The 25463-nt window shown below is 45.9% G+C and overlaps 3 protein-coding genes across 11 annotated transcripts in view; all 3 read right to left on the bottom strand.

The window, feature by feature from the left end:
- KAT5 (lysine acetyltransferase 5) overlaps positions 1-3710 on the bottom strand; it is a 36319-nt gene extending 32609 nt beyond the window's left edge. Inside the window, exons 1-3 of one of the 8 annotated variants that reach the window (XM_068123235.2) lie at positions 3492-3710; positions 3324-3396; positions 2410-2478 (exon numbers count right to left, since the gene is read on the bottom strand). In XM_068123235.2, the coding sequence (XP_067979336.1) occupies positions 2410-2478; positions 3324-3396; positions 3492-3503 (154 nt within the window). In that variant the 5' untranslated portion in view covers positions 3504-3710. Of the gene's footprint in view, positions 1-2006; positions 2086-2409; positions 2479-3323; positions 3397-3491 lie in introns of those variants that run through there. The other 7 variants (XM_068123270.2, XM_068123254.2, XM_078780918.1 and 4 more) reach the window with 7 other exon arrangements.
- Positions 3711-4431: 721 nt separating this feature from the next.
- On the bottom strand, positions 4432-9299 carry TRMT112 (tRNA methyltransferase activator subunit 11-2). The gene is made up of 4 exons (XM_068123221.2): positions 9051-9299; positions 7861-7962; positions 4953-5045; positions 4432-4835 (listed from the first exon to the last, which is right to left on the bottom strand). Exons 1-4 carry the CDS (start codon positions 9123-9125, stop codon positions 4734-4736), a joined length of 372 nt encoding a protein of 123 aa, XP_067979322.1. The 5' UTR covers positions 9126-9299; the 3' UTR covers positions 4432-4733.
- A 6536-nt stretch (positions 9300-15835) lies between these two features.
- On the bottom strand, positions 15836-23530 carry LOC137431643 (dnaJ homolog subfamily C member 30, mitochondrial). Of its 2 annotated transcripts, none has more exons than XM_068123209.2 (4): positions 23406-23530; positions 16541-16820; positions 16308-16439; positions 15836-16218 (listed from the first exon to the last, which is right to left on the bottom strand). In XM_068123209.2, exons 2-4 carry the CDS (start codon positions 16703-16705, stop codon positions 16039-16041), a joined length of 477 nt encoding a protein of 158 aa, XP_067979310.2. In that variant the 5' UTR covers positions 16706-16820; positions 23406-23530; the 3' UTR covers positions 15836-16038. The 2 variants fall into 2 exon arrangements, with proteins under 2 accessions (XP_067979310.2, XP_067979300.2); XM_068123199.2 differs by having other exon boundaries at positions 23247-23477.
- Positions 23531-25463: the final 1933 nt, after the last annotated feature.

Here is a 25463-nt window from a genome sequence, read left to right as displayed (position 1 = left end):
AGTTTAGAATCGTTTGATTCCTTGGTCCTCAAATCACAGTCAATGTCTGTCTATATAAAATGAAGTTGCAAGGAGTGCTCATCTTTACACAGCCAACTTTCAGAAGTCACAAAAAGAAAAAAGAAAAAGTGAACAAGCTTCCTACCTAATAAGGCTTCATATATGAGCAATCAGGATGGGTTTGAGGTAAAGGGGAAGAGTGATTAAGGAATTCTGCCATTTTTGCACACATAATACAGACTTGGCATTTAATATGGGATATTTTTTTTGTGGGGGTGAACTGACTTTTCAAGATGACTTAGAACCAAAAGTTCATTGGAATTATGTTGAAATTATTCTAGATTTTGTTAATGTGACCTTTAAAAGAAACAAAAACCACATTTGACATTTCGAAGCAAATAAATGGATCCTTGAAAGTGATGTAAACTGATATCGAACTCAATTCACGGACAGTAGTGTTAAACTTCTGTACGTTTTCCAGAAGTATCTCTTTATTTTGCACATTAGCCAAATTTTTTTTCAACAAAAACAAAAGCTAAATTATGACTGGGATTACGGACAGTAAAATTACAGTTCAGTACTTCGTGTAACCCCCACGAGCATTCAGGAGAGCACGTACACGTCGAGGCATGCTGTTCACGAGATTTGCCAAGGTTTGGACAGGAATCGCTTGCCATGCAGTGACAATAGTCTGCTGCAATTCACGCACAGAGGTTGGCTGCTGGTCCAAGTTGTCGATTTGACGCGTTAATTCTGCCCACAAGTTCTCTATCGGATTCATATCCGGGGACATGGCAGGCCACTCCATATGCTCTACACCACGGTCAGCAAGAAAGTGGTGGATCATGCGAGCACGATGAGGCCGTGCATAGTCATCTTGGAAGACAAAGTTTCCTCGAAAGGCTGCACAAGCAAATGGAAGCAATGTTTCTTCCAGAATGACCCTGTACTTGAACTGGTTCAGATTTCCATTAAGAACAACCAGGTCAGTTTTGCCCCCTGCATGAAAAGCAGCCCAAACGGTCACCCCACCACCTCCAGCTTGGACTCTTGGCACTATACAATATTCATTGTGGGCTTCATGCACTTGTCTGCACACTCGGACGCGGCCATCTTGACGATAGACCAGAAATCTAGACTCGTCACTGAAGGTCACATGATTCCAGTGTCCTGGCTGCCATTGGCGGTGCTCTCTGGCCCACTGCAATCGGCGCTGGCTGTGTTGTCTGGTCAGGCGTGGCTTTCTCAGGGGACACCTGGAACGATAGCCTGCTTGAACCAGTCGTTGGTTGACTAGCCTTCTGGATACAGGCACATTTGTCAGTTGCTGCCACTCAGCCCTAAGCCGATTAGCTGACTTGGTACGGTCATTGCAGACTAACCAGTGCAGCTGGCGATCATCTCTCCTTGTGGTTCTGCGTGGACGTCCTGGCCTCGGTATTGGAGGAGGGACACCCGTCTGAGCATTTTGTTTCAGGATCTTTGACACCTGACCTTGAGTGATGCCATACTGCCGAGCAATAGCACGTTGTTTCATGCCAGAATTTCGTAAAGCCACCAGTCCATGACAAACAGCATTGTCAAGTTGACGGACCATCTCCAGAGGAAGCGGCAATAACTTTTGTAGACGTGCAGCAGTTGTTTTCCACTAATACAGAACGCAACAACCCTTATATACCCGATTGTGAAGCCAATCGTCAAATGTACCTGTCCTTACATTTTGTCACCTGTGATATAATCCTGTTATTGACTTCTTGCTGCGAAAGACAATCAGTGACATGGTTCTTTCAACAAAGACATCACCGAAGGGTAAAAGAAACTCACCAGATTGATATACTGAGTTCAGAAAGTAAACCCAAGTCAAGAAAAAAAAAAAAATTCCATATTGAATGCCAAGTCTGTATATAGGTGGCCCCCAATTGTGGTAAATGCAGCACAATCACTCCTATTTATTCATCATATTTAAAAAGGAACATTTGGGCCGACAGGATAGCCTTCACACACACCTCTGATTGTCTAGCTCAGAGACGAGAGTGAATATCTTGGGATGAAATCTCAGCCCAGCTCCAAACTGTCACCCTGGTGTTTCGTATGTTGGGTGACAATTAAATGTCTCCGTCCATCCGAAAGACGTCAAGGATCTGTCTGCTGGGACTTCTCATTGGTGGACGATAAAAGTCTTTCGCGAAAAAAAAGGTAGGCGAGTCAACACCGGCACTCCAGTCAAATTCCAGCCACCTTCATTCATACGTCAGGCCTGGCCAGCCAGTTCGTGAAAGACTTGGGACAATAAAAGTTTCCCTGGACGATCCCACAAGAAGATGGGAATAGATGGGGTCGTTAAGAGTAGTACGACTGGGCAAGCACCACACCAATTCAAAGGGGGATAGTAAACTTGGCTGCACTCACAATCCACATAATGTACGTAGTATTGCTTGCGCCCATTTTGCTCCTTGATCCCCAAAATTTCAGCCAAAGCTGGAAAATAAGGAAAGGGTAAAAGAGAAAGAGTTAACCACAGTTAACTCGTCTTAAATAAAGTTAGAATCAAACTTTGATTCACACAATTAAACTAAAAGCAAGAGATCGATTAAAGTTACTTATACGTATATTAGTTCACCACTACACCCATATAAACCACCATTGTGTCCATATAAACCACCACTACACCCATATAAACCACCATTGTGTCCATATAAACCACCACTGTGTCCATAGACATCACCGCTGTATTTATATAAACCACCACTACACCCATATAAACCACCACTGTGCCCATATAAACCACCAATATATCCATATAAACCACCACTATACACACACATACACACACACACACACACACACACACACACACACACACACACACACACACACACACACACACACACACACACACACACACACACACACACACACACACACACACACACACACTTACCGATGGATGGACACTGCTCGATCGATAGATTTTTTTTTTTTTTTTTTTTTTTTATACGTATATTAGTTCAACTATTGAACTTGGTGAAAAACTTTAAAAGGCAAAAAATAAGTGCAAAACAACAGTTGGAACTTCGAGCACCAAACTCGCACAAAGAGTAAAACTAAAAGACGTTCGAGGGATTGCGGCTTCACAACGAGGCAGTTTGAACAGTTTGCATTGAAGACACAAAATAAATCGCTATCCGAAGGACGCACAACGTTCCGGGAGCCGGGCTCGGGCGCAGGACGGCCGGCCGGAACGCGTGCCTCCCGGCCCGGCTTCGGATCTATCCGAGCTAGGCCGGTACGTCCCTGCAGCTAGGCCTTGGCAGGGAACTTACGCCATTCCTCCTCGTTCTGCTGGTTCCTGCGAAGCACCGGCAGGCGGCAACCCTCGGTGATGTCGGAAAGCATCTAAAGCGGTCGGGGAGAAGAGTCAGCGAGGAAAAGAGCCGTTCGGTCGGACAGGGGGAAAGCCACCGATCGGCCGACTAAACATCAGTCATCACCTGCTCCGCCATGGGGCGGCGAAGACGACGGAACGGAAAGGAGGCACGACCTTTGAACTCCGGGGGTTTGGCGGCCGTACTGATCCTGGAAGAAGACCGACCTCGAGCGAGATCTGCCAGGCCTTCAGCGTCTGCTCTATCAGAGGTCGGCCCTGTCTGCTCGAAACTCGCCAGGAGGCGGCCCTTCCCTCCTTCCCTCGCATAATTACCTCCGTCACCCAAGGTGGATGCAGGCTATGTTTTCACCTGTCTGTCTGTGAACAAGGTATCCCAAAAGGTTGTGGACGGGTTCGGAAGAAATTTGGCGGACAGGTAGCACATGGGACAAGGACGAATCGATTCAATTTTGGTGGTGTCGCTAAACCAGATCCGGATCAGAGTTTTTAATTGATTCTTCACCATTGAGCGATAGGGCTAAAACCGATATATGGCAGGACATCTCAAGAAGTTATGGACGGATTTGGAGGAAACCTGGTGGACAGGTTGGGTTTGTGACAAGGAAGAATAGATTCAATTTTGTTGAAGATCTGAATATGGATTCGGATGCGAGAAATTTTCAAGTGATTCTTCACCATTGAGAGAGCAGGCGAAAAGCGATATATAACATGATATTTAAAAAAAAAAGTTATGGATGAGTTCAGACAAAAAAAAAACTTGGGGGGATGAGTTGGTTTGGTGACAAGAACAAGCCAATTAGATTTTGGTTCAGGTCCGAATCCAGATCCGGCCTATCAGTGGATACAAAACATAAACTGTTCAGCCTGGTGGAGGTTTGCGCTCTCCCGAGTACCCTTCTAGTTTACTAAAGGATTTGCTGTAGTGCATGTAGACCTACCTGGCCAAGATAACCCAAAAACAAGCGGATTTGAATGTTTGTCGGTGTTTGCTTAAAAATAACGACAAAAAAACGATTTAAAAAAAAAAATAACGAGGAGGATCAAACATTTGGAAACGTTTTATTTCGTACATAATAGGAACAAACAATTTAAAAAAATGCAAAGTGTCTGCAAAAAATCAAACAACACCAATCAAGTTAGCATGTACTGTATATATTGTATATACAAAAATGTCAACAGCACTGTAAATATCAGCCAGTTATACTTGAGGTGCATATGATACAACCAACAAGACGTTGAGCGTGAGAATTAGAGCGCCGACGCACTACGAGAAGCCGGAACACAGGCAAACAAGAAACAACAGGTGAACAGGAAACAACTCGTGAAGATTTCAAACTGCAGAAAGTCACACGTCATCCTCATTGAGCAACATGTTGGGAATCCCCTTGGAGATGGGGAACTCGTGGCCCGACTCGGGGCACTGCAGAACTCCCTCTTCCACTTCCACCTATTCAAGGAAGGGTGGTATAACGAGGCGCACAGGGAGATGAGGACACAAATGAGCAATCTCACGCAACTCCTTCAGAACAGAATGAAATTCGATGTTATGGTGCGCTGGTCAAACCTCCATCAGTACGTGGTGCACCTTCTGAAGGAACTCCTCGTTGTCCTGGTGCTCAGAAGGCACCTCCAATGGAAGATCATTCAGGTGACCGACCTGAACGGAAAAGCAAGCAGTAAGATCCGAATGCATTGCGGCCACACACTTTTTTGTAATTTACCCACATATATCAATTTAATTAAAAAATATATGGCGGCCGAACCACGTGACAGATGACGTCATCATTATTTTTCCTCACCAATTTATCCCCAGATGACGCTCAACAAATTTCATTCTGATCGAATGACGTTTTGTACTTGTCAAATTAAGACGTCACAATGGAGGTAACTATGACATCATCATTAACATATGTTCCGCGTGGAGAGTTCTTTACAATGAGCCATGTATCACATTTTTTCTTCGCAACGCTTTTGGAGATATAGAGGTGCAAAGTTTTTCAGTTTTTCCAAGATGTCGCCCGTACCACATGACCGATGACGTCATGATTATTAAAAATTCTACAGGAGGAGGCACTCCTATGGTGAAAATTTCCTGTCAATCAGATCAACGATTGCAGAGAAAGTGATTTTTAAAGGAAATAAACCCGAAAAATTGCAGTGGAAGAATCAGTCACTTGCCCTGAGAAGATGGAATTGCAGAGTTTCTTCTCATTCAAGTAATAATAACTACTGGCTGCCAGGCCGTACAACTAATCATGTTGAATTTTAAAAAAATTATTCCCCTTGGCGACTGCTACATTACTTTAAAGTTTCACGTCGATCAATAAAGCGGTTCAAGAGATAGAGGGTTTTCAAGATTTTCCTTCAATTTATATGGCTGCCAAACCATGTGACATATCGCTTATTCCAGGACACCCTGGTATCCTCATGATATACAACAACAACAACAACAACAACAACAACAGGCATTTTACGGCCATTTTCCCTGCAAGAGCAGGGGTTAGCCTTGCGGTCCCCATGACAATCTTCTCCATTTTGCCCTATTTTCTGCATCTCCCCTTGTTAACCCCCTTGCCCGCATTTCTTCTTCGACCATCTTTAGCCAAGTCTTTCTCGGTCTTCCCCATCCTCTACTTCCATTGCCATTCATTTCCATCACTCTTCTCAACCAGTCACTTTCATCCTTCCTCAACACATAAGCAAACCATCTCAACCTGTTCCTCTTCATAGCATCCATCACAGGCTCTATTCCCATCATCTTTCGCAATTCATCATTTGTCTTCCTCTCTCTCAACAATACTCCACACATCCACCGAACCATTCGCATTTCCACCCTTTCCAGCCTTCGTTGATGCTCTACGTTCATTACCCATGTCTCGCTCCCATAAATCATAACACTTCTCACACATGCAGCATACACCTTTCCCTTCAGCTTCAACGACACTCCCCTCCTCGTAAGCACGCCACTCAGTTCCCGAAACTTCTTCCATGCACATCTCACTCCAGCAACCGTTGCCGAATCTGATCCACCTTCTCCATTCAGCATGTCTCCTAGGTAACAAAATGTTTTCACACCTTCCAGCTTCATGACATCTCCAAGATCCAACTCAACATTTCCTCCATCTGCAGCTCCCTCTGTGCACACCTTACACTTGAATGTAGCTGCCACACTGGTTAATGACCCTCTCAAACCACTATATTTTTGATGAACCCACTCAGCGCACATTGTACTTTGAATGGAGTTCACTCCGACACCCTTCCTGCACACAGCACACGGCCACTTCCCAGTTCTTTCCACCTCACCACATGCTTTACCACTTGCCATCACCTTCGTTTTTCCGATATTCACCTTCAGACCTTTTGTCTCCATACATTCCTTCCACTTGTTCAAAGTTCAACAAACTTTAGTCACAACACAACAAATATCATTTGTGCCAAATTTGGTCACAATCCCATCGGTGGTTTCGGAAAAGAAGTTTCAAATGTTTACAGACCGACGGACGGACAACACGCCATTGCATAAGCTCCCCTGAACTTCGTTCCAGGTGAGCTAAAACGAAAGATCTGAACAGTAATAATAGGGTATCCTCTGCATTACATGCAGAGGTACCCTAATAATATCCCCTCTCCCCAAGGGATTTTTCCTCCTTGGACGTGTATAAATAGCTTATCCTGGCGTTTTGAGACAAGATCTACTGTAATCTATATATACCCCCAGAGAGGACAATAACATGACCCTTCCTGCCACTCCCATAGGGAACCACAATACATTCTGTCTGACCACAATACATTCGGTCGTTACTTATCCAATCTCAACCAAACTTGACAAGAAGACGAAGGGTCACATGACGGAGGTTGTCGTGACTTAATTTGCCCTCCTCCCCAAGGGGTTTTCCGCCTTGGACGAAATCCGTGTTTAGGTGCATAAATAGTTTATCGTGGCATTTAATGGGGCATACATACTGGAAGTTAAAATTATTATAACCACAAACTGTTCAATCAATTCCATCCAACGTACGATTACCGTTTTAAACAGTCGCTACTGTTTAACAACAACAACAACAACAACAACAGGCATTTTAAGGCCATTTTCCCTGCAAGAGCAGGGGTTAGCCTTGCGGTCGCCATGACAATCTTCTCCAAATTGTCATGGTTCTATTTTTGAGGCAATGTTTTTATGGCCGGATGCCCTTCCTGACGCCAACCCTTAGTCGCCTCTTACGACACGCAGGGATACGGTGTACCTATTCTAAACCGGGGTACACATCGGTACATTAGACAGAAAAATATTTGGAGGAAGCCCGACATCTTTGAGGCATTCTCTGCTTATCGTGTCTCCCACACTGTGGGCCACAGACTAATGTACCTAACCGCCCCCAACCCTCCTCCCTTTGGCCGCTCCCGTAAAGAGTGGATGTGTCCAGTAGTTGAAATGCAATAAATGAGTGTATCTAATCAGAAAGCGAGCTCACACTCTCTGCCGCCTCGCGGAGTGCCTTCCATTCAAGCTTGGGGATCATTCTGGAGATGAACTCTGCATTGAAATCAACAGCGTTGAGCTGCACTTCCTTGGCCTAGTGGTAAAGAGGTAAGAAGGTTACACAATTAACACAACAGTTGATAATCATAATTGAGAAGTCTTCAAAAACTCCAGCACTTGATTCTATGCCATTGATTACTGTAGGATGTTGATGTTTCCATTATAATCGCTGCAGACCCCCCCCCCCGCCACCCCCCCCCCACCACCACCACCACCACCACCACCACCACCAAAGAGTCATCTTGAGTACTGCAGGTTCAAAGGGTATGTGTTCATCTATGGGGGTGGAAGAAAAGCCATTTGTCCATGTTGTACGTGATTCATAATCACCACTTGCTTGTTTCATGGAAGGTGTGTGTGTGGTGGAAGAGACAAAGCTCAATACGCCAGTGCTTATTACCTCCACCACCAAAGGTGGACGTAAGCTACGTTGTTTGCTTGGCTGTGAACAGGATATCTCAAAAAGTGATGGACGGATTCGGCCGAAATTTGGTGGACACGCTGGGTGTGTGAGGACGAATGGATTCGATTTTGGTGAAGACCCAAATCCGAGAGTTTAAGTGATCCATAAACCATTGAAAGATTGGGCCAAAAACGATATATAGCACGATATCGCAAAAAGTTGTGGACTGATTATGACAAAACTGGGTGGACAGGTTGGTTAGATGACAAGAACAAGCCGCTTCGATTTTGGTTCAGGTCCAAATCCAGATCCGACTTATCAGTGGGATACAATCCATGAACTATTCAGCCTGGTGGAGGTATGTGCTCTACCGAGTGCCCTTCTAGTTCTACATGAATTGTAAACATGAGACTACTGTAACTGTACTCCAATTGCCCGATTATATAATCATTGGTCGTTTCCATGGTGACTGTAAGAGATTGTCATGTTCCAGCTAATAGTAATACTAATAGCAGCATTTCCAGTTCAGTGTCCAATTCAAAGTGGGCTCGAGTGGTAATGCCAGAAAGGCAATGGCAAACCACCCAGTATAACCCTTGCCAAGAAACCGCTTTGGAAGCAACGACGCCATGTGATAGAGTACAGTACGAACTGTATCAGTGTATAGGACAAAATAATGATTAATGTCGCGGTGTGGTGTAGTACTGTGCGGTACGTACCTTAATGCGAAGAGGATAACCAGACACGACACCTTTAACGTGAGACGTTAGCATGTTATGCGTCAAGAGCTTCATGGCCGCTTCGTTTCCTCAGCCGTAAATAAATCTCCAACTCTTCGGCTGCGTGACAATTGGCACGAAGGAAGGAACAAATGAATGAACGAACGAACGAACGAATGAACGAATGACCGAACGAACGAACGAATCAACCTCGCACACCTTCACGTGCTCAACCCACACGTGTGGATCAAACAGCAATATTATCTCCTTACTTGTTATTGTTTAATCGTCCGTACGATCTCTGGAGGAAAATTTTACTACCATGGTAATTGTTGTAAAATACTTTGTGAAAATGTACCTCAAAATTAGAGAACTAAACAAATCACGCAACCAATACACCGCCCACAGTGCAAACGGCTTTTATACTCAATGCTTTTTGCTATTTATTTTATTTTTCAAAATAAAAAAATGTGAAAACTGTTCTACTATCGAGATTGAAAATACTACACCTGCACAGGTTTATTGTCACAAAAGACGGCTGACGATTTTTAATTCGGCCTTATAACTTTTGTGCGTTCAGCTTATGGTCACGTGGGTTCTGTGACGTCAGTTCGGATTGGCGAAGCTTAATTAAGCTATTGACATTGAAGCTCCAGCGAAGCATCCTGTGCAAATGAATAATCTATAAAGTGTTCATTGGGCCGTGTGACCTTTTTTATAGATATGGCAATTTCGAAACTTCGAAACGCTTCGAGATATTTGAAACAATTGTTTCGAAACAATGCTGGCCCAACATTGGCATCAACAGGCAGAATCTGTCATTGCAGCCATTAACTAGAACGGCACTCAGTCGAGAGCGTACCTCCACCTGGTTTGACATACCACTCAATGGTGAAGCATCACTTAAAAAATTAAATAATTCTCATATCCGAATCCATATTCAGATCTTCACCAACATCGAATCGATTATTCCTTGTCACACACACAACCTCTCCACCAAGTTTCGTCCAAATCCATCCATAACTTTTTGAGATATCCTGCTATGTATCATCTAGGGTTAGTGTGACTGAGGAGAGGAGTTAGTGTGACTGAGGGGAGGAGTTAGCGTGACTGAGGGGAGGGGTTAGCGTGACTGAGGGGAGGGGTTAGTGTGACTGAGGGGAGCGGTTAGCATGACTGAGGGGAGGAGTTAGCGTGACTGAGGGGAGGGGTTAGCGTGACTGAGGGGAGGGGTTACCGTGACTGAGGGGAGCGGTTAGCGTGACTGAGGGGAGGGGTTAGCGTGACTGAGGGGAGGAGTTAGCGTGACTGAGGGGAGGGCTTAGCATGACTGAGGGGAGGGGTTAGCATGACTGAGGGGAGGGGTTAGCGTGACTGAGGGGAGGGGTTAGCGTGACTGAGGGGAGGGGTTAGCGTGACTGAGGGCAGGGGTTCGCGTGACTGAGGGGAGGGGTTAGCGTGACTGAGGGGAGGGGTTAGCATGACTGAGGGGAGGGATTAGCGTGACTGAGGGGAGGGGTTAGCGTGACTGAGGGGAGCGATTAGCGTGACTGAGGGGAGGGGTTACCGTGACTGAGGGGAGGGATTAGCGTGACTGAGGAGAGGGGTTAGCGTGCCTGAGGGGAGGGCTTAGCGTGACTGAGGGGAGGGCTTAGCGTGACTGAGGGGAGCGGTTGGCGTGACTGAGGGGAGCGGTTGGCGTGACTGAGGGGAGCGGTTAGCGTGACTGAGGGGAGGGGTTAGCGTGACTGAGGGGAGGGGTTAGCGTGACTGAGGGGAGAGGTTAGCGTGACTGAGGGGAGGGGTTAGCGTGACTGAGGGGAGGGGTTAGCGTGACTGAGGGGAGCGGTTACCGTGACTGAGGGGAGCGGTTAGCGTGACTGAGGGGAGCGGTTAGCGTGACTGAGGGGAGGGGTTAGCGTGACTGAGGGGAGGAGTTAGCGTGACTGAGGGGAGGGCTTAGCATGACTGAGGGGAGGGGTTAGCATGACTGAGGGGAGGGGTTAGCGTGACTGAGGGGAAGGGTTAGCGTGACTGAGGGCAGGGGTTCGCGTGACTGAGGGGAGGGGTTAGCGTGACTGAGGGGAGGGGTTAGCATGACTGAGGGGAGGGATTAGCGTGACTGAGGGGAGGGGTTAGCGTGACTGAGGGGAGCGATTAGCGTGACTGAGGGGAGGGGTTACCGTGACTGAGGGGAGGGATTAGCGTGACTGAGGAGAGGGATTAGCGTGACTGAGGGGAGGGCTTAGCGTGACTGAGGGGAGGGCTTAGCGTGACTGAGGGGAGCGGTTGGCGTGACTGAGGGGAGCGGTTGGCGTGACTGAGGGGAGCGGTTAGCGTGACTGAGGGGAGGGGTTAGCGTGACTGAGGGGAGGGGTTAGCGTGACTGAGGGGAGGGGTTAGCGTGACTGAGGGCAGGGGTTAGCGTGACTGAGGGGAGGGGTTAGCGTGACTGAGGGGAGGGGTTCGCGTGACTGAGGGGAGGGGTTAGCGTGACTGAGGGGAGGGGTTAGTGTGACTGAGGGGAGGGGTTAGCGTAACTGAGGGCAGAGGTTAGCGTGACTGAGGGGAGGGGTTCGCCTCCCGTGTGTGAGAAAATTGTGGTGGATTTGGAAACTGCGCCGGCGCCACAGGTCCCAGCGTGCAGGTGCATGCCACGGCTTCTCCTGGTGGGGTGTGCGAGGGATCGAAAGGCGTCCTGTATACGAGAAAGGAGTATGAAAAGTCGCGAGGTGGTTTGAGAGAGTGCGTGGTGTGCGGCAGACAGCGGAACAGTCCGTATGCAAAAGTGGTGTGAGAGCCGCGTCCTGCGACCGGAAGTCCCGCGGTGGCAGGAGTGGGAGTGACCAAAGTCGAAGGGCGGCCCATAGGCGAGTGACGTCTGCGGAGATTCGCAACGCGATCAATGGCTGTGACGACATCGAGTCAAAGAGGGATTTCCCGTGGTGTATTCAAATAAATTGATAGGTGGTGGATCTGCTGCCGAGCACCTCCGCAGAGGGGAGGGGGCGGAGGAGGGGGAGCTCAGGAGAAATGACGGTGAGGAGAGAACCCCACGTGGAGGGCTTAGCCTTAGGTTAGGAGCATTCGCTTAGAAAATGGGTAATGTTCGTAAGGCCCACCTGGACATAGTGTTTAGTGACAATAGTTTGCCTTTGCCTGTGTTGTTTGCCTTACCTGCCACCTTGTCATGCCCGCACCAGGAGTTACAACTCCATGGATTGCCCATACAGCAGCCCTTTTTGCTATAACTCCATGGATTGCCCATAATAAATCAGCCCTTTTTGCTATAACTCCATGTATTGCTCATACAGCAGCCCTTTTTGCTATAACTCCATGGATTGCCCATAATAAATCAGCCCTTTTTGCTATAACTCCATGGATTGCCCATACAGCAGCCCTTTTTGCTATAACTCCATGGATTTCCCATACAGCAGCCCTTTTTGCTATAACTCCATGTATTGCCCATAATAAATCAGCCCTTTATGCTATAACTCCGTGGATTTCCCATACAGCAGCCCTTTTTGCTATAACTCCATGGATTGACCATACAGCAGCCCTTTTTGCTATAACTCCATGGATTGCCCATAAATCAGCCCTTTTTGCTATAACTCCATGGATTGCCCATAATAAATCAGCCCTTTTTGCTATAACTCCATGGATTTCCCATACAGCAGCCCTTTTTGCTATAACTCCATGGATTGACCATACAGCAGCCCTTTTTGCTATAACTCCATGGATTGCCCATAAATCAGCCCTTTTTGCTATAACTCCATGGATTGCCCATACAGCAGCCCTTTTTGCTATAACTCCATGGATTGACCATACAGCAGCCCTTTTTGCTATAACTCCATGGATTGCCCATAAATCAGCCCTTTTTGCTATAACTCCATGGATTGCCCATAATAAATCAGCCTTTTTTGTTATAACTCCAAGGATTGCCCATACAGCAGCCCTTTTTGCTAAAACTTCATGGATTGCCCATAAATCAGCCCTTTTTACTATAACTCCATGGATTGCCCATACAGCAGCCCTTTTTGCTACAACTCCATGGATTGACCATACAGCAGCCCTTTTTGCTATAACTCCATGGATTGACCATACAGCAGCCCTTTTTGCTTCAACTCCATGGATTGACCATACAGCAGCCCTTTTTGCTGTAACTCCATGGACTGCCCATACAGCAGCCCTTTTTGCTATAACTCCATGGATTGACCATACAGCAGCCCTTTTTGCTTCAACTCCATGGATTGCCCATACAGCAGCCCTTTTTGCTATGCAGTCACGTGAAAAAGTAAGTACACCCCATGTAAAGTTTTGACTTTTTCAACACATTTCAACATACAGCTATTTGATCTTCATTTCAACAATATTGATAGATAAAGGTGATATAATATAACAAATATCATGAAACATTTACATTTTGTAGTCCATTGTATAATTTAAATAAACATAAATACAAATTTCGCATGTGGAAAAAGTAAGTACACCCTTGGCTCTAATAGGTGGTATTGCCCCCTTTGGCAGAAACAACCTTAAGTAGGTGTTTCTTATGTCTGTCTACCAGTCTCTGACATCGACTGGGAGAAATTTTTGCCCACTCCTCCATGCAGAATTCTTTCATCTGTGCGATGTTTGAGGGGTTTCTTGCATGCACAGCTCGTTTCAAATCCCCCCACAACATCTCGATGGGATTTAGATCTGGGCTTTGACTTGGCCATTCCAGAACCCTCCATTTCTTTCTTTTCAGCCATTCCTTGGTGGATTTACTGGTATGTTTAGGGTCATTGTCATGTTGCAAGGTCCACCTTCGGTTGAGCTTCAACTTTCCGACAGATGGCCTCACATTATCCTCAAGCACCATCTGGTACAATGAAGAATTCATAGTGGATTATATGATGGTGAGTTGCCCAGGCCCTGATGCAGCAAAGCTGCCCCAAACCATAATATTTCCACCACCATGCTTTACAGTTGGTATCAGGTTCTTGTGGTCAAATGCTGTCTTTGGTTTTCACCAAACATGTCTTCTGGTACTGTGGCCAAATAGCTCTACCTTTGACTCATCTGTCCAGAGCACATTGGTCCAGAAGTGCTGGTCTTTGCCTAGGTGTTCATTGGCAAACTTTAGTCTTGCCCTGATGTTCTTTCTGGACAGCAAAGGTTTCCTCCTGGCACATCTCTCATGTAGATCAAATTTGTGCAGCCTCTTTCTAATGGTAGACTCGTGCACTTTGACATCATCAGTGGCAAGAGCTACCTGTAGGTCCCGTGATGACATTCTGGGGTTCTTCGAGACTTCTTTCAGCATCTTGCGGTCTGCTCTCGGGCTGAACTTGCTGGGGCGGCCTGGCCTGAACAAGTTGGCAGTTGTTTGGAATCTTCTCCACTTGTAGATGATCTTCCGGACAGTCGAATGATTGATTTCAAATTGTTTGGAGATCTTTTTAAATCCCTTCCCAGACTCGCAGGCATCTATAACCTTCTTTCTGAAGGCCTCAGAGAGCTCTTTTGATCTCGGCATGGTGACGCCGCACACTTCAACAACAAAGAGCAAACCAAACTAAATGTCTGAGGTTTAAATAAGACAGGTTCCTCCAAGATCCTCTCTGACAATGTCCTAATCATTTGCACCTGATTCTAATTTTAGGTATTTGAAGTAGTGATAAATGTTGGGGTGTACTTACTTTTTCCACATGCGAAATTTGTATTTATGTTTATTTAAATTATACAATGGACTACAAAATGTAAATGTTTCATGATATTTGTTATGTAATATCACCTTTATCTATCAATATTGTTGAAATGAAGATCAAATAGCTGTATGTTGAAATATGTTGGAAAAGTCAAAACTTTACATGGGGTGTACTTATTTTTCACATGACTGTAACTCCATGGATTGACCATACAGCAGCCCTTTTTGCTCCAACTCCATGGATTGCCCATACAGCAGCCCGTTCTGTTACAACTCCATGGACTGCCCATACTCCATGGATTGCATTGGGACTGCCCATATAAAATAAAGAACTCCATGAATTGCCCATAAATCAGCCCTTTTTGCTACAACTCCATGAATTGCCCATAAATCAGCCCTTTTTGCTACAACTCCATGGATTGCCCATACAGCAGCTCTTTTTGCTGGAGTCCATGGAGTTGGAGCCCTTTCTGTTACAAATGCACGGACTACCAAGGAGAACGGACAAAGTTGTGAAATTGTTGCTCATTGACCAGTTCAAATGCGGCACATCGCCTGCCATGATATGGAGGTCTCCCTCCAGCAGCAGAAGAGCACCACAAGGATTGTGGCAAACTGTAGCTTACCGGGTACCTTTGCCAGTTTGTAATAAAATGAAGAATACGGCATTGACTTTCTTTTGTGAACGGATAACTTTCCTCCACCAAAACAGTCCAACTCATCCTGACTCGAGGAGGCGTAAAATGTGTGGAAATCGCATGTGACAAACACAGAAGTTACAGCGTTTGCTTCGCAAAATCACAAGCAATTCACTCAATGAGTAAAAACATGCCATACTCAATGTAGTAGGGCTATTCTTGGGCGAATCGCCCAGGATTCATGTGCACAAATTACCTCATTTGCCAGCTTTGTACATCAAATGAATGATTTTCATTGTTAACCCTGAATATTTTTAATTGTCTCAATAATTTTATTAATATAGTATGATCGAAGTTCCCTGAGAATTACATTTTCACCTCAATTTTGAACTACTCTTTTCTTGTGCGGACACAGCTGTTAGAAATTTGAGATCTATTGTATGAAGGAACATTAATCCATTTCTGCAGCTTTTTATTTAACACATCATGAACTTTCCTTACAATCATATTATTGCAAACATTTGTAGGAAAACTTACAGCATTAGTACCTCGACTGGTTCTTGATATTTGATTTGCCAAATTAATCCAGTGAATTTCCATTTTTGAGTTTTGAAGTTTGAACTTTCATCGACATATTAAATACGAGGACATGTTCACATCACATCAGTTTGATTCCACCGATTGCTACCGTGACAGCAAAGAAGAGCATCAATAATACAGCGATGCTCGGAGAATTAGAGGATGATGGTGCCGGTGTTGAGCGAGCGCTGCGGCGCGGTCGTTGGGAGGATGGGTCACCATAGTGACCCTGATAAAATGCATCAAAGTCAAAAGGTACCTGTGGGATACACATAAAATATGGCAAAATGTTGTTCCACAACACAATTCCATTCAATTATATGACGACTCAAAAAACATCTACTGTACCTTGTAGTTCATCACACGTCTCGTTGACCTGTTCCTCATTTGAGGTCCATGGTCTCGCTTTGCGTGAACATTCTCACGATTGTACACACTTCTCAGCACAGGGTCTTTTAGCACGGCGTATGCTTCACACACCTGCCACAGCCCACACCATTGCATTAGACAACGCCATCAATTATTACACGTTTCGTGCATCGTGTCGTGACTCTTTTCCAGATCAAAGAAGTACACCTTACCCTTTTAAACCGTGCTGCAGCATTGGGGTCCATGGGGTGTCGGTCAGGGTGGGTAGCCATACACAGACGATGAAACGCTTCCTTCAGCTGTGCAGCTTGCACACCCGGCCACACACCCAAAACTTCATAGTGACACCTGCATTTGTGGTCAACCATTTCTTGCATTTTGCTGCCATTTCTCTGAGTACTACCTCTTACCCTGTCACTGCCATAGGATCTCTGCCATGCACTATTGGCACTGTTGAGCCCGAACAACCAGCAGGGAACAGTAGGCAGCACCCTCCATTGTGTAGGCATCATTGTGCAGGTTGAGGGATTAAAGGGTAGGGAAAAATGGGGGTAGAAAGAAGTGGGTATGATCCAGCGGGACTATGAGCATCATAAACATGCACCTTTGCTTATTTCTGCTTCTATTTTATCAATACCCTTCATTTTTTCAAACAATCACATCTCACAAGTAGAACGGCACTCAGTAGAGAGTGTACCTCCGCCTGGTTGGCCATATCACTCAATGGTGAAGAATCACTTTAAAATTATACTAGATGGATCCGGATCCGGATCTTCACCAAAATTAAATCGATTCTTCCTTGTCACACACACAACCTCTCCACTAAGTTTCGTTCAAATCCGTCTATAACATTTTGAGATATCCTGCTATGTATCGTTTTTGGCCCGAACTCCCAATGGTGAAGAATCACTTCAAAATTAAATAATTCTCATATCCGAATACATATTTAGATCTTCACCAAAATCGAATGTATTTGTCCGTGTCAGACACACAACCGGTTCACCAAGTTTTGTCCAAATCCGTCCACAACTGTTTGAGATATCCTGCTATATATCGTTTTTGGCCCGAACTCCCAATGGTGAAGAATCACTTTTAAAATTCTAGTATCCGGATTCGAATCCGGATCTTCACCAAAATCTAATCATTTCGTCCTTGCCACATACGCTACCTCTCCACCAAATTTCGTCCGAATCCGTCCACAACTTTTTGAGATATTTTGTTCACAAACGGACAGACAGACAAACAAGAAAACGTCATGCGTAGCACGATACTTGCAAAATACGCCGTCCCCCAAAAGTTTACCATTGATACAGCAAATTGTCCATTTCATGAAGATTTAAATTTACAATCTTGATCAAAGCTCGGGTCAACAGGATGAACAGTGACGATTTTTCAGATGAAAAATGATGATTTTGGAAGGTTGACCTTGAGTTGACCTTTGACCTTTTGACCTCAAAAATAGTTAGTTTCCCTATTTAGTGACTCAATGTGCAAATGCTGTTCAATTTTCAAGTGAATTCGATGAAAATAGAGGATTTTAGAAATTTGGCCTATGTTGACCTTTTGGCCTAAGTTGACTTCAAGAATACTTGGTGGTTGAATTCAGTGACCAGATATGCAAGTCCTCTTCAAATTTCAAGTCAATTGGATAAAAATTGAGGATTTTAGAAATTTGGCCTATGTTGACCATTTGGCCTATGTTGACTTCAAAAATTCTTGGTGGTTGAATTCAATGACCAGATATGCAAGTGGTCTTCAAATTTCAAGTCAATCGGATGAAAATGGAGGATTTTAGAAATTTAGCAAAGTTGGTGACCTTTGGCCTATGTTGACCTTTTGACCTATTGACCCCAAAAACAATAGGCTTCTGGCATTTGACCAACTCTACCACTTGGTGAAGTTTGGTGAAGATCGGTTGAAAATTGTGACCTGTAGGCCGGTGACAAACTAACAGAGTCACAAACACAACCGACCAATATACTTGAAAAATCTTCGATTTTGCAAGTAACAAGCAGACAGTGGTGAAAACATAACCTCCATCCACCTTTGGTGGCAGAGGTAATCACCTCCTTTCCAAAGTGACAGTCTCTTTTAACCACTTCTCATAACTTCATCGATATAGTCCAAAAATCTACAATTAACCTTTTCAAAGATAGATGTATTTCCTCAAAAGTAACAATTAACTAGAACGCCACTCAGTAGAGCGCATACTCCCGCCGTGGGTTTAGTTGGAATAATACGTTTTGTTTAACATCCCCTCTCCCCAAAACAATAAATGAAAAAGAAAGTAAGCCATAACTGTCAGAGAATTTATTTTGATATATCTCGGAATTAGAGGAGAAAAACATCATTTAAGAATAAGAATAAAAGCTTTAATGCAGTAAAACAGAAAAAAATCTTTCCCAAAAAAATTCCTGGATCCGGAATAATATCCTGAGCTTCACCAAAAACTAATCAATTCTTCCTTATCCCAAGGGCAATCATCCCACCAACTTTCATCCAAATCCGTTCAGAACTTTTCCAGATATCTTGTACACAAACACACAAACACACACACACACACACACACACACACACACACAAACATAAGAACACACACACGGACACGATCGAATGCGTTACTCCCTGGCGGGAGTAAAAATGTGCACATCGATCTGGGTGATATGTCACTAAATTCCTGTGCAAGGTTGACACCACATTTGATCTACAAACGATGCCCCCTATGAATACAACCTAATATCCTATTAGTTTCCCCCATTGCTGTCTGGCACTTCACTGATTGGATAAGCCATGTATGTACAACCTTGGATCTTTCTCCTTTGTGACATACTCCAATACAACCCCCATTTACTTGTATTATTCCTGCAGCAGCTTTTTACAGTATTCCTGTCCATGCCCCTGTTTTTGTCCCTCAACCGTACTGTTGGTTTTTTTGTCCCTCAACCCTGCTGTTGGTGTTTTTGTCCCTCGACCGTGCTGTTGGTGTTTTGTCCCTCAACCATGCTGTTGGCGTTTTTGTCCCTCAGCCGTGCTGTTGGTGTTTTTGTCCCTCAATCGTGCTGTTGGTGTTTTTGTCCCTCAACCATGCTGTTGGTGTTTTTGTCCCTCAACCGTGCTGTTGGTGTTTTTGTCCCTCAACCGTGCTGTTTTTGTCCCTCAATCGTGCTGTTGGTGTTTTTGTCCCTCAACCCTGCATTGATGTACAGTGCTCCTCCTCTCCCCATTTCTCTCTACTGTTCATTTCATGATATTACATCATAATTTGCTCCGTTTTCTCGCTCCTTGACGAGCTTCGACAGTCTACAAAAACAGAAGCTTCCACTCCTCCATTCTCTAAGAGTCTCGGCTCTCCTGAATCGGATCACTAATCCTCCCACTCCTCCATTCTCTAAGAGTCTCGGCTCTCCTGAATCGGATCACTAATCCTCCCACTCCTCCATTCTCTAAGATAAGAGTCTCGGCTCTCCTGAATCGGATCACTAATCCTCCCACTCCGCCATTCTCTAAGAGTCTCGGCTCTCCTGAATCGGATCACTAATCCTTCCACTCCGCCATTCTCTAAGAGTCTCGGCTCTCCTGAATCGGATCACTAATCCTCCCACTCCGCCATTCTCTAAGAGTCTCGGCTCTCCTGAATCGGATCACTAATCCTCCCACTCCTCCATTCTCTAAAATAAGAGTCTCGGCTCTCCTGAATCGGATCACTAATCCTCCCACTCCGCCATTCTCTAAGAGTCTCGGCTCTCCTGAATCGGATCACTAATCCTCCCACTCCTCCATTCTCTAAGAGTCTCGGCTCTCCTGAATCGGATCACTAATCCTCCCACTCCGCCATTCTCTAAGAGTCTCGGCTCTCCTGAATCGGATCACTAATCCTTCCACTCCTCCATTCTCTAAGAGTCTCGGCTCTCCTGAATCGGATCACTAATCCTCCCACTCCGCCATTCTCTAAGACTAAGAGTCTCGGCTCTCCTGAATCGGATCACTAATCCTCCCACTCCTCCATTCTCTAAGATAAGAGTCTCGGCTCTCCTGAATCGGATCACTAATCCTCCCACTCCTCCATTCTCTAAGAGTCTCGGCTCTCCTGAATCGGATCACTAATCCTCCCACTCCGCCATTCTCTAAGAGTCTCGGCTCTCCTGAATCGGATCACTAATCCTCCCACTCCTCCATTCTCTAAGAGTCTCGGCTCTCCTGAATCGGATCACTAATCCTTCCACTCCTCCATTCTCTAAGAGTCTCGGCTCTCCTGAATCGGATCACTAATCCTCCCACTCCGCCATTCTCTAAGACTAAGAGTCTCGGCTCTCCTGAATCGGATCACTAATCCTCCCACTCCTCCATTCTCTAAGATAAGAGTCTCGGCTCTCCTGAATCGGATCACTAATCCTCCCACTCCGCCATTCTCTAAGATAAGAGTCTCGGCTCTCCTGAATCGGATCACTAATCCTCCCACTCCGCCATTCTCTAAGAGTCTCGGCTCTCCTGAATCGGATCACTAATCCTTCCACTCCTCCATTCTCTAAGAGTCTCGGCTCTCCTGAATCGGATCACTAATCCTCCCACTCCGCCATTCTCTAAGACTAAGAGTCTCGGCTCTCCTGAATCGGATCACTAATCCTCCCACTCCTACATTCTCTAAGATAAGAGTCTCGGCTCTCCTGAATCGGATCACTAATCCTCCCACTCCTCCATTCTCTAAGAGTCTCGGCTCTCCTGAATCGGATCACTAATCCTCCCACTCCTCCATTCTCTAAGAGTCTCGGCTCTCCTGAATCGGATCACTAATCCTCCCACTCCGCCATTCTCTAAGAGTCTCGGCTCTCCTGAATCGGATCACTAATCCTTCCACTCCGCCATTCTCTAAGAGTCTCGGCTCTCCTGAATCGGATCACTAATCCTCCCACTCCGCCATTCTCTAAGAGTCTCGGCTCTCCTGAATCGGATCACTAATCCTCCCACTCCTCCATTCTCTAAGATAAGAGTCTCGGCTCTCCTGAATCGGATCACTAATCCTCCCACTCCGCCATTCTCTAAGAGTCTCGGCTCTCCTGAATCGGATCACTAATCCTCCCACTCCTCCATTCTCTAAGAGTCTCGGCTCTCCTGAATCGGATCACTAATCCTCCCACTCCGCCATTCTCTAAGACTAAGAGTCTCGGCTCTCCTGAATCGGATCACTAATCCTCCCACTCCTACATTCTCTAAGATAAGAGTCTCGGCTCTCCTGAATCGGATCACTAATCCTCCCACTCCTCCATTCTCTAAGAGTCTCGGCTCTCCTGAATCGGATCACTAATCCTCCCACTCCTCCATTTTCTAAGACTAAGAGTCTCGGCTCTCCTGAATCGGATCACTAATCCTCCCACTCCTCCATTCTCTAAGATAAGAGTCTCGGCTCTCCTGAATCGGATCACTAATCCTCCCACTCCTCCATTCTCTAAGAGTCTCGGCTCTCCTGAATCGGATCACTAATCCTCCCACTCCTCCATTCTCTAAGAGTCTCGGCTCTCCTGAATCGGATCACTAATCCTCCCACTCCTCCATTCTCTAAGACTAAGAGTCTCGGCTCTCCTGAATCGGATCACTAATCTTCCCACTCCTACATTCTCTAAGACTAAGAGTCTCGGCTCTCCTGAATCGGATCACTAATCCTCCCACTCCTCCATTCTCTAAGACTAAGAGTCTCGGCTCTCCTGAATCGGATCACTAATCCTCCCACTCCTCCATTTTCTAAGACTAAGAGTCTCGGCTCTCCTGAATCGGATCACTAATCCTCCCACTCCTCCATTTTCTAAGACTAAGAGTCTCGGCTCTCCTGAATCGGATCACTAATCCTCCCACTCCTCCATTCTCTAAGACTAAGAGTCTCGGCTCTCCTGAATCGGATCACTAATCCTCCCACTCCTCCATTTTCTAAGACTAAGAGTCTCGGCTCTCCTGAATCGGATCACTAATCCTCCCACTCCTCCATTCTCTAAGACTAAGAGTCTCGGCTCTCCTGAATCGGATCACTAATCCTCCCACTCCTCCATTTTCTAAGACTAAGAGTCTCGGCTCTCCTGAATCGGATCACTAATCCTCCCACTCCTCCATTCTCTAAGACTAAGAGTCTCGGCTCTCCTGAATCGGATCACTAATCCTCCCACTCCTCCATTTTCTAAGACTAAGAGTCTCGGCTCTCCTGAATCGGATCACTAATCTTCCCACTCCTCCATTTTCTAAGACTAAGAGTCTCGGCTCTCCTGAATCGGATCACTAATCCTCCCACTCCTCCATTCTCTAAGACTAAGAGTCTCGGCTCTCCTGAATCGGATCACTAATCCTCCCACTCCTCCATTCTCTAAGACTAAGAGTCTCGGCTCTCCTGAATCGGATCACTAATCCTCCCACTCCTCCATTTTCTAAGACTAAGAGTCTCGGCTCTCCTGAATCGGATCACTAATCCTCCCACTCCTCCATTCTCTAAGACTAAGAGTCTCGGCTCTCCTGAATCGGATCACTAATCCTCCCACTCCTCCATTTTCTAAGACTAAGAGTCTCGGCTCTCCTGAATCGGATCACTAATCCTCCCACTCCTCCATTCTCTAAGACTAAGAGTCTCGGCTCTCCTGAATCGGATCACTAATCCTCCCACTCCTCCATTTTCTAAGACTAAGAGTCTCGGCTCTCCTGAATCGGATCACTAATCTTCCCACTCCTCCATTTTCTAAGACTAAGAGTCTCGGCTCTCCTGAATCGGATCACTAATACAATACTCCCACTCCTCTTTGTTCCTTTTCTTACCTACAAGATAAATGATACATCTTTTATCCCAATATATAATTTTTAATTTCCATTCCTCTGCTGTGCTGTATTAACATCATGAATATGTATTATTATTAACGTCAAGAATAAGCCGTTAAATGTACTCACTGGGACCGTGAGACTGAGACGCTTGGTCTTAGCAAATTCGGAGATAGAAAATTCATTCGTGTTCCGTTTTCTGGAAAGTCACGATCCCTGTGTGCACTTCATTTCAATTATAATTAATAAATGCATTCGTTAAACGGCAATTAATAACCTTTAATTAACCTTTAATCTGATCGCTGCAGTTAAGAATTTAACCGGACTTCTTTTGGATTCTTGAATTAACTTCCGCAAGGTTTGTTTGGTAAACAACAAGTTCAACAGCATTTCAAAATTTTCTGTAAGGAAAAATGAGGGTCAACCACAACCCTTGGCCAAAATGAAGAAATGGATGTAAAAGGACGAGGAAACTAACTTTAAAGCACGAGGATATTTATACACCGCTCGAAAACGCGAAGCTATCATATACCACTCAAAAAATGCGAGGCGCTATATACACCCCCCGCGTATTTTATACATCGTTCATAATCGCGAGGCGATTTCTACACCGCTCGAAAATGCGAGTTCATTTATAGTCAACACCACTCAAAAATTCAAGACTATTTATACACCACTCAAAAAAGCGAAGCGATTTATACACCACTCAAAAACAGGTGTTTCTCTTTTACAAGATCAAAAAAATTCGATATGGCAATTGAGAAAACAAAAATTGAAAATCAAGTATAAATTTAAACCCACAAACCACACATCCACATGAAGAAAATGATTTGTGGATCTCGTGGAATGAATCCTATCGCACCCCATCACATGAAGAACAATAATTAGTTCAATTGAGAGGATTAATTAATATTCTGCATATAAAGTATTATTTAAAGTACAGTTGAATTGTACTGCGAATAGAAAAGGTTTGAGCAAATACAATCACGAAATTCGCTATCATCGCAGGAATTATTAACATCGCAGGAAAAAACGCAGGAAAAAAGGAAAAAACACTTTTTCGCAGGAATTATTAAAACTAGGACGTGCCCGTACGTGGGTGCCCGTACGTGCGTGCAAAAAAGCATGCGTGCAAACAACAACAACAAAAAAAAACTTTGAAACCACGTGGCAGTAACGACCACAGAACCCCCCCCTCTATTTACATGAAATGGTTTGGTCCATTCGCAACGACCACAGAACCCCCCCCTCTATTTACATGAAATGGTTTGGTCCAAAGCGAACGGCTTGCGGAGTTTGGTAAAGAAATCGCCATAGCTCGGTAACTACTTCTCCGATTAATATGAAACCTTGAAAAGGCACATCCTCGGATCCCCAGCAATATACCTGGCAAGTTTCAAGTATATCGGACCGGTAGTTGTCGAGAAACAGCGGTCACAGACAAACACACACACACACACACACACACAGACACACACACACACAGAGATTACTGGAATTATAGATAGATGTGGGCCGGGCCGTCGCTGGTCGCGAAGAGAAATCACAATCGGTATTTTTCTCTGCTTTCTCCTCCCGCCTCGCTTTGTGCGTTTTCTCGCGAGACCAACGCCGATTTCAAGTTCCCTGAGGCCTGACACGAGTCCAGGAGTCAATCGAGTGGTGTTGTTTAAAGACAAAAGTTTTTGCCGAGTGTAGCGAATAGGCCTCGGAATTGAGGAGTTAGAGCGGATAGTCGAGCTCGGTACATGCAGCGGTGCGTGCAGAGGTGGGGCGAGCGATGATGGCGGGCGATGGGACGTGCGATGGGCCGGGCGATGGGACGAGCGATGGGACGTGCGATGGCATGGGACGAGCGGTGGGACGGGCGATGGGACGTGCGATGGCATGGGACGAGCGGTGGGACGGGCGATGGGACGTGCGATGGCATGGGACGAGCGGTGGGACGGGCGATGGGATGTGCGATGGGACGAGCGGTGGGACGAGCGGTGGGACGAGCGATGGGACGTGCGATGGGCCGGGCGATGGGACGAGCGAGCGGTGGGGCGGGCGATGGGACGTGCGGTGGGACGAGCGATGGGACGAGCGGTGGGGCGAGCCGTGGGACGAGCCGTGGGGCGGGCGGTGGGGCGAGCTGTGGGACGGGCGATGGGGTGGGCGATGGGACGAGCGGTGGGGCGAGCTGTGGGACGGGCGATGGGGTGGGCGATGGGACGAGCGGTGGGACGAGCGATGGGGCGAGCGATGGGGCGAGCGGTGGGACGAGCGTTGGGACGAGCGGTGGGGCGAGCGGTGGGGCGAGCGGTGGGACGAGCGTTGGGGCGAGCTGTGGGGCGGGCGATGGGC

The sequence above is a fragment of the Myxine glutinosa genome, chromosome 1 (assembly GCF_964187855.1).
Source record: "Myxine glutinosa chromosome 1, kmMyxGlut1.1, whole genome shotgun sequence".
NCBI classification, from domain to species: Eukaryota; Metazoa; Chordata; class Myxini; order Myxiniformes; family Myxinidae; genus Myxine; species Myxine glutinosa.
The sequence above is the reverse complement of the archived record's forward strand: the minus strand, read 5'-3'. Positions and strand labels throughout refer to the sequence as shown.

Bases quoted from the DNA above. Each gene is read 5' to 3' on its own strand.
- TRMT112 (XM_068123221.2), bottom strand. From the start codon at position 9,125: ATGAAGCTCTTGACGCATAACATGCTAACGTCTCACGTTAAAGGTGTC. The intron at 7,963-9,050 runs GTACGTACCGCA...CTTTACCACTAG, and splicing joins GTTATCCTCTTCGCATTAAG to GCCAAGGAAGTGCAGCTCAA. The intron at 5,046-7,860 runs GTGAGCTCGCTT...TTTTCCGTTCAG, and splicing joins TCCGCGAGGCGGCAGAGAGT to GTCGGTCACCTGAATGATCT.
- LOC137431643 (XM_068123199.2), bottom strand. From the start codon at position 23,302: ATGAATTTTCTATCTCCGAATTTGCTAAGACCAAGCGTCTCAGTCTCA. The intron at 16,821-23,246 runs GTGAGTACATTT...TACACAATGGAG, and splicing joins GTCTCAGTCTCACGGTCCCA to GGTGCTGCCTACTGTTCCCT. The intron at 16,219-16,307 runs GTACAGTAGATG...TGTATCCCACAG, and splicing joins GACGTGTGATGAACTACAAG to GTACCTTTTGACTTTGATGC.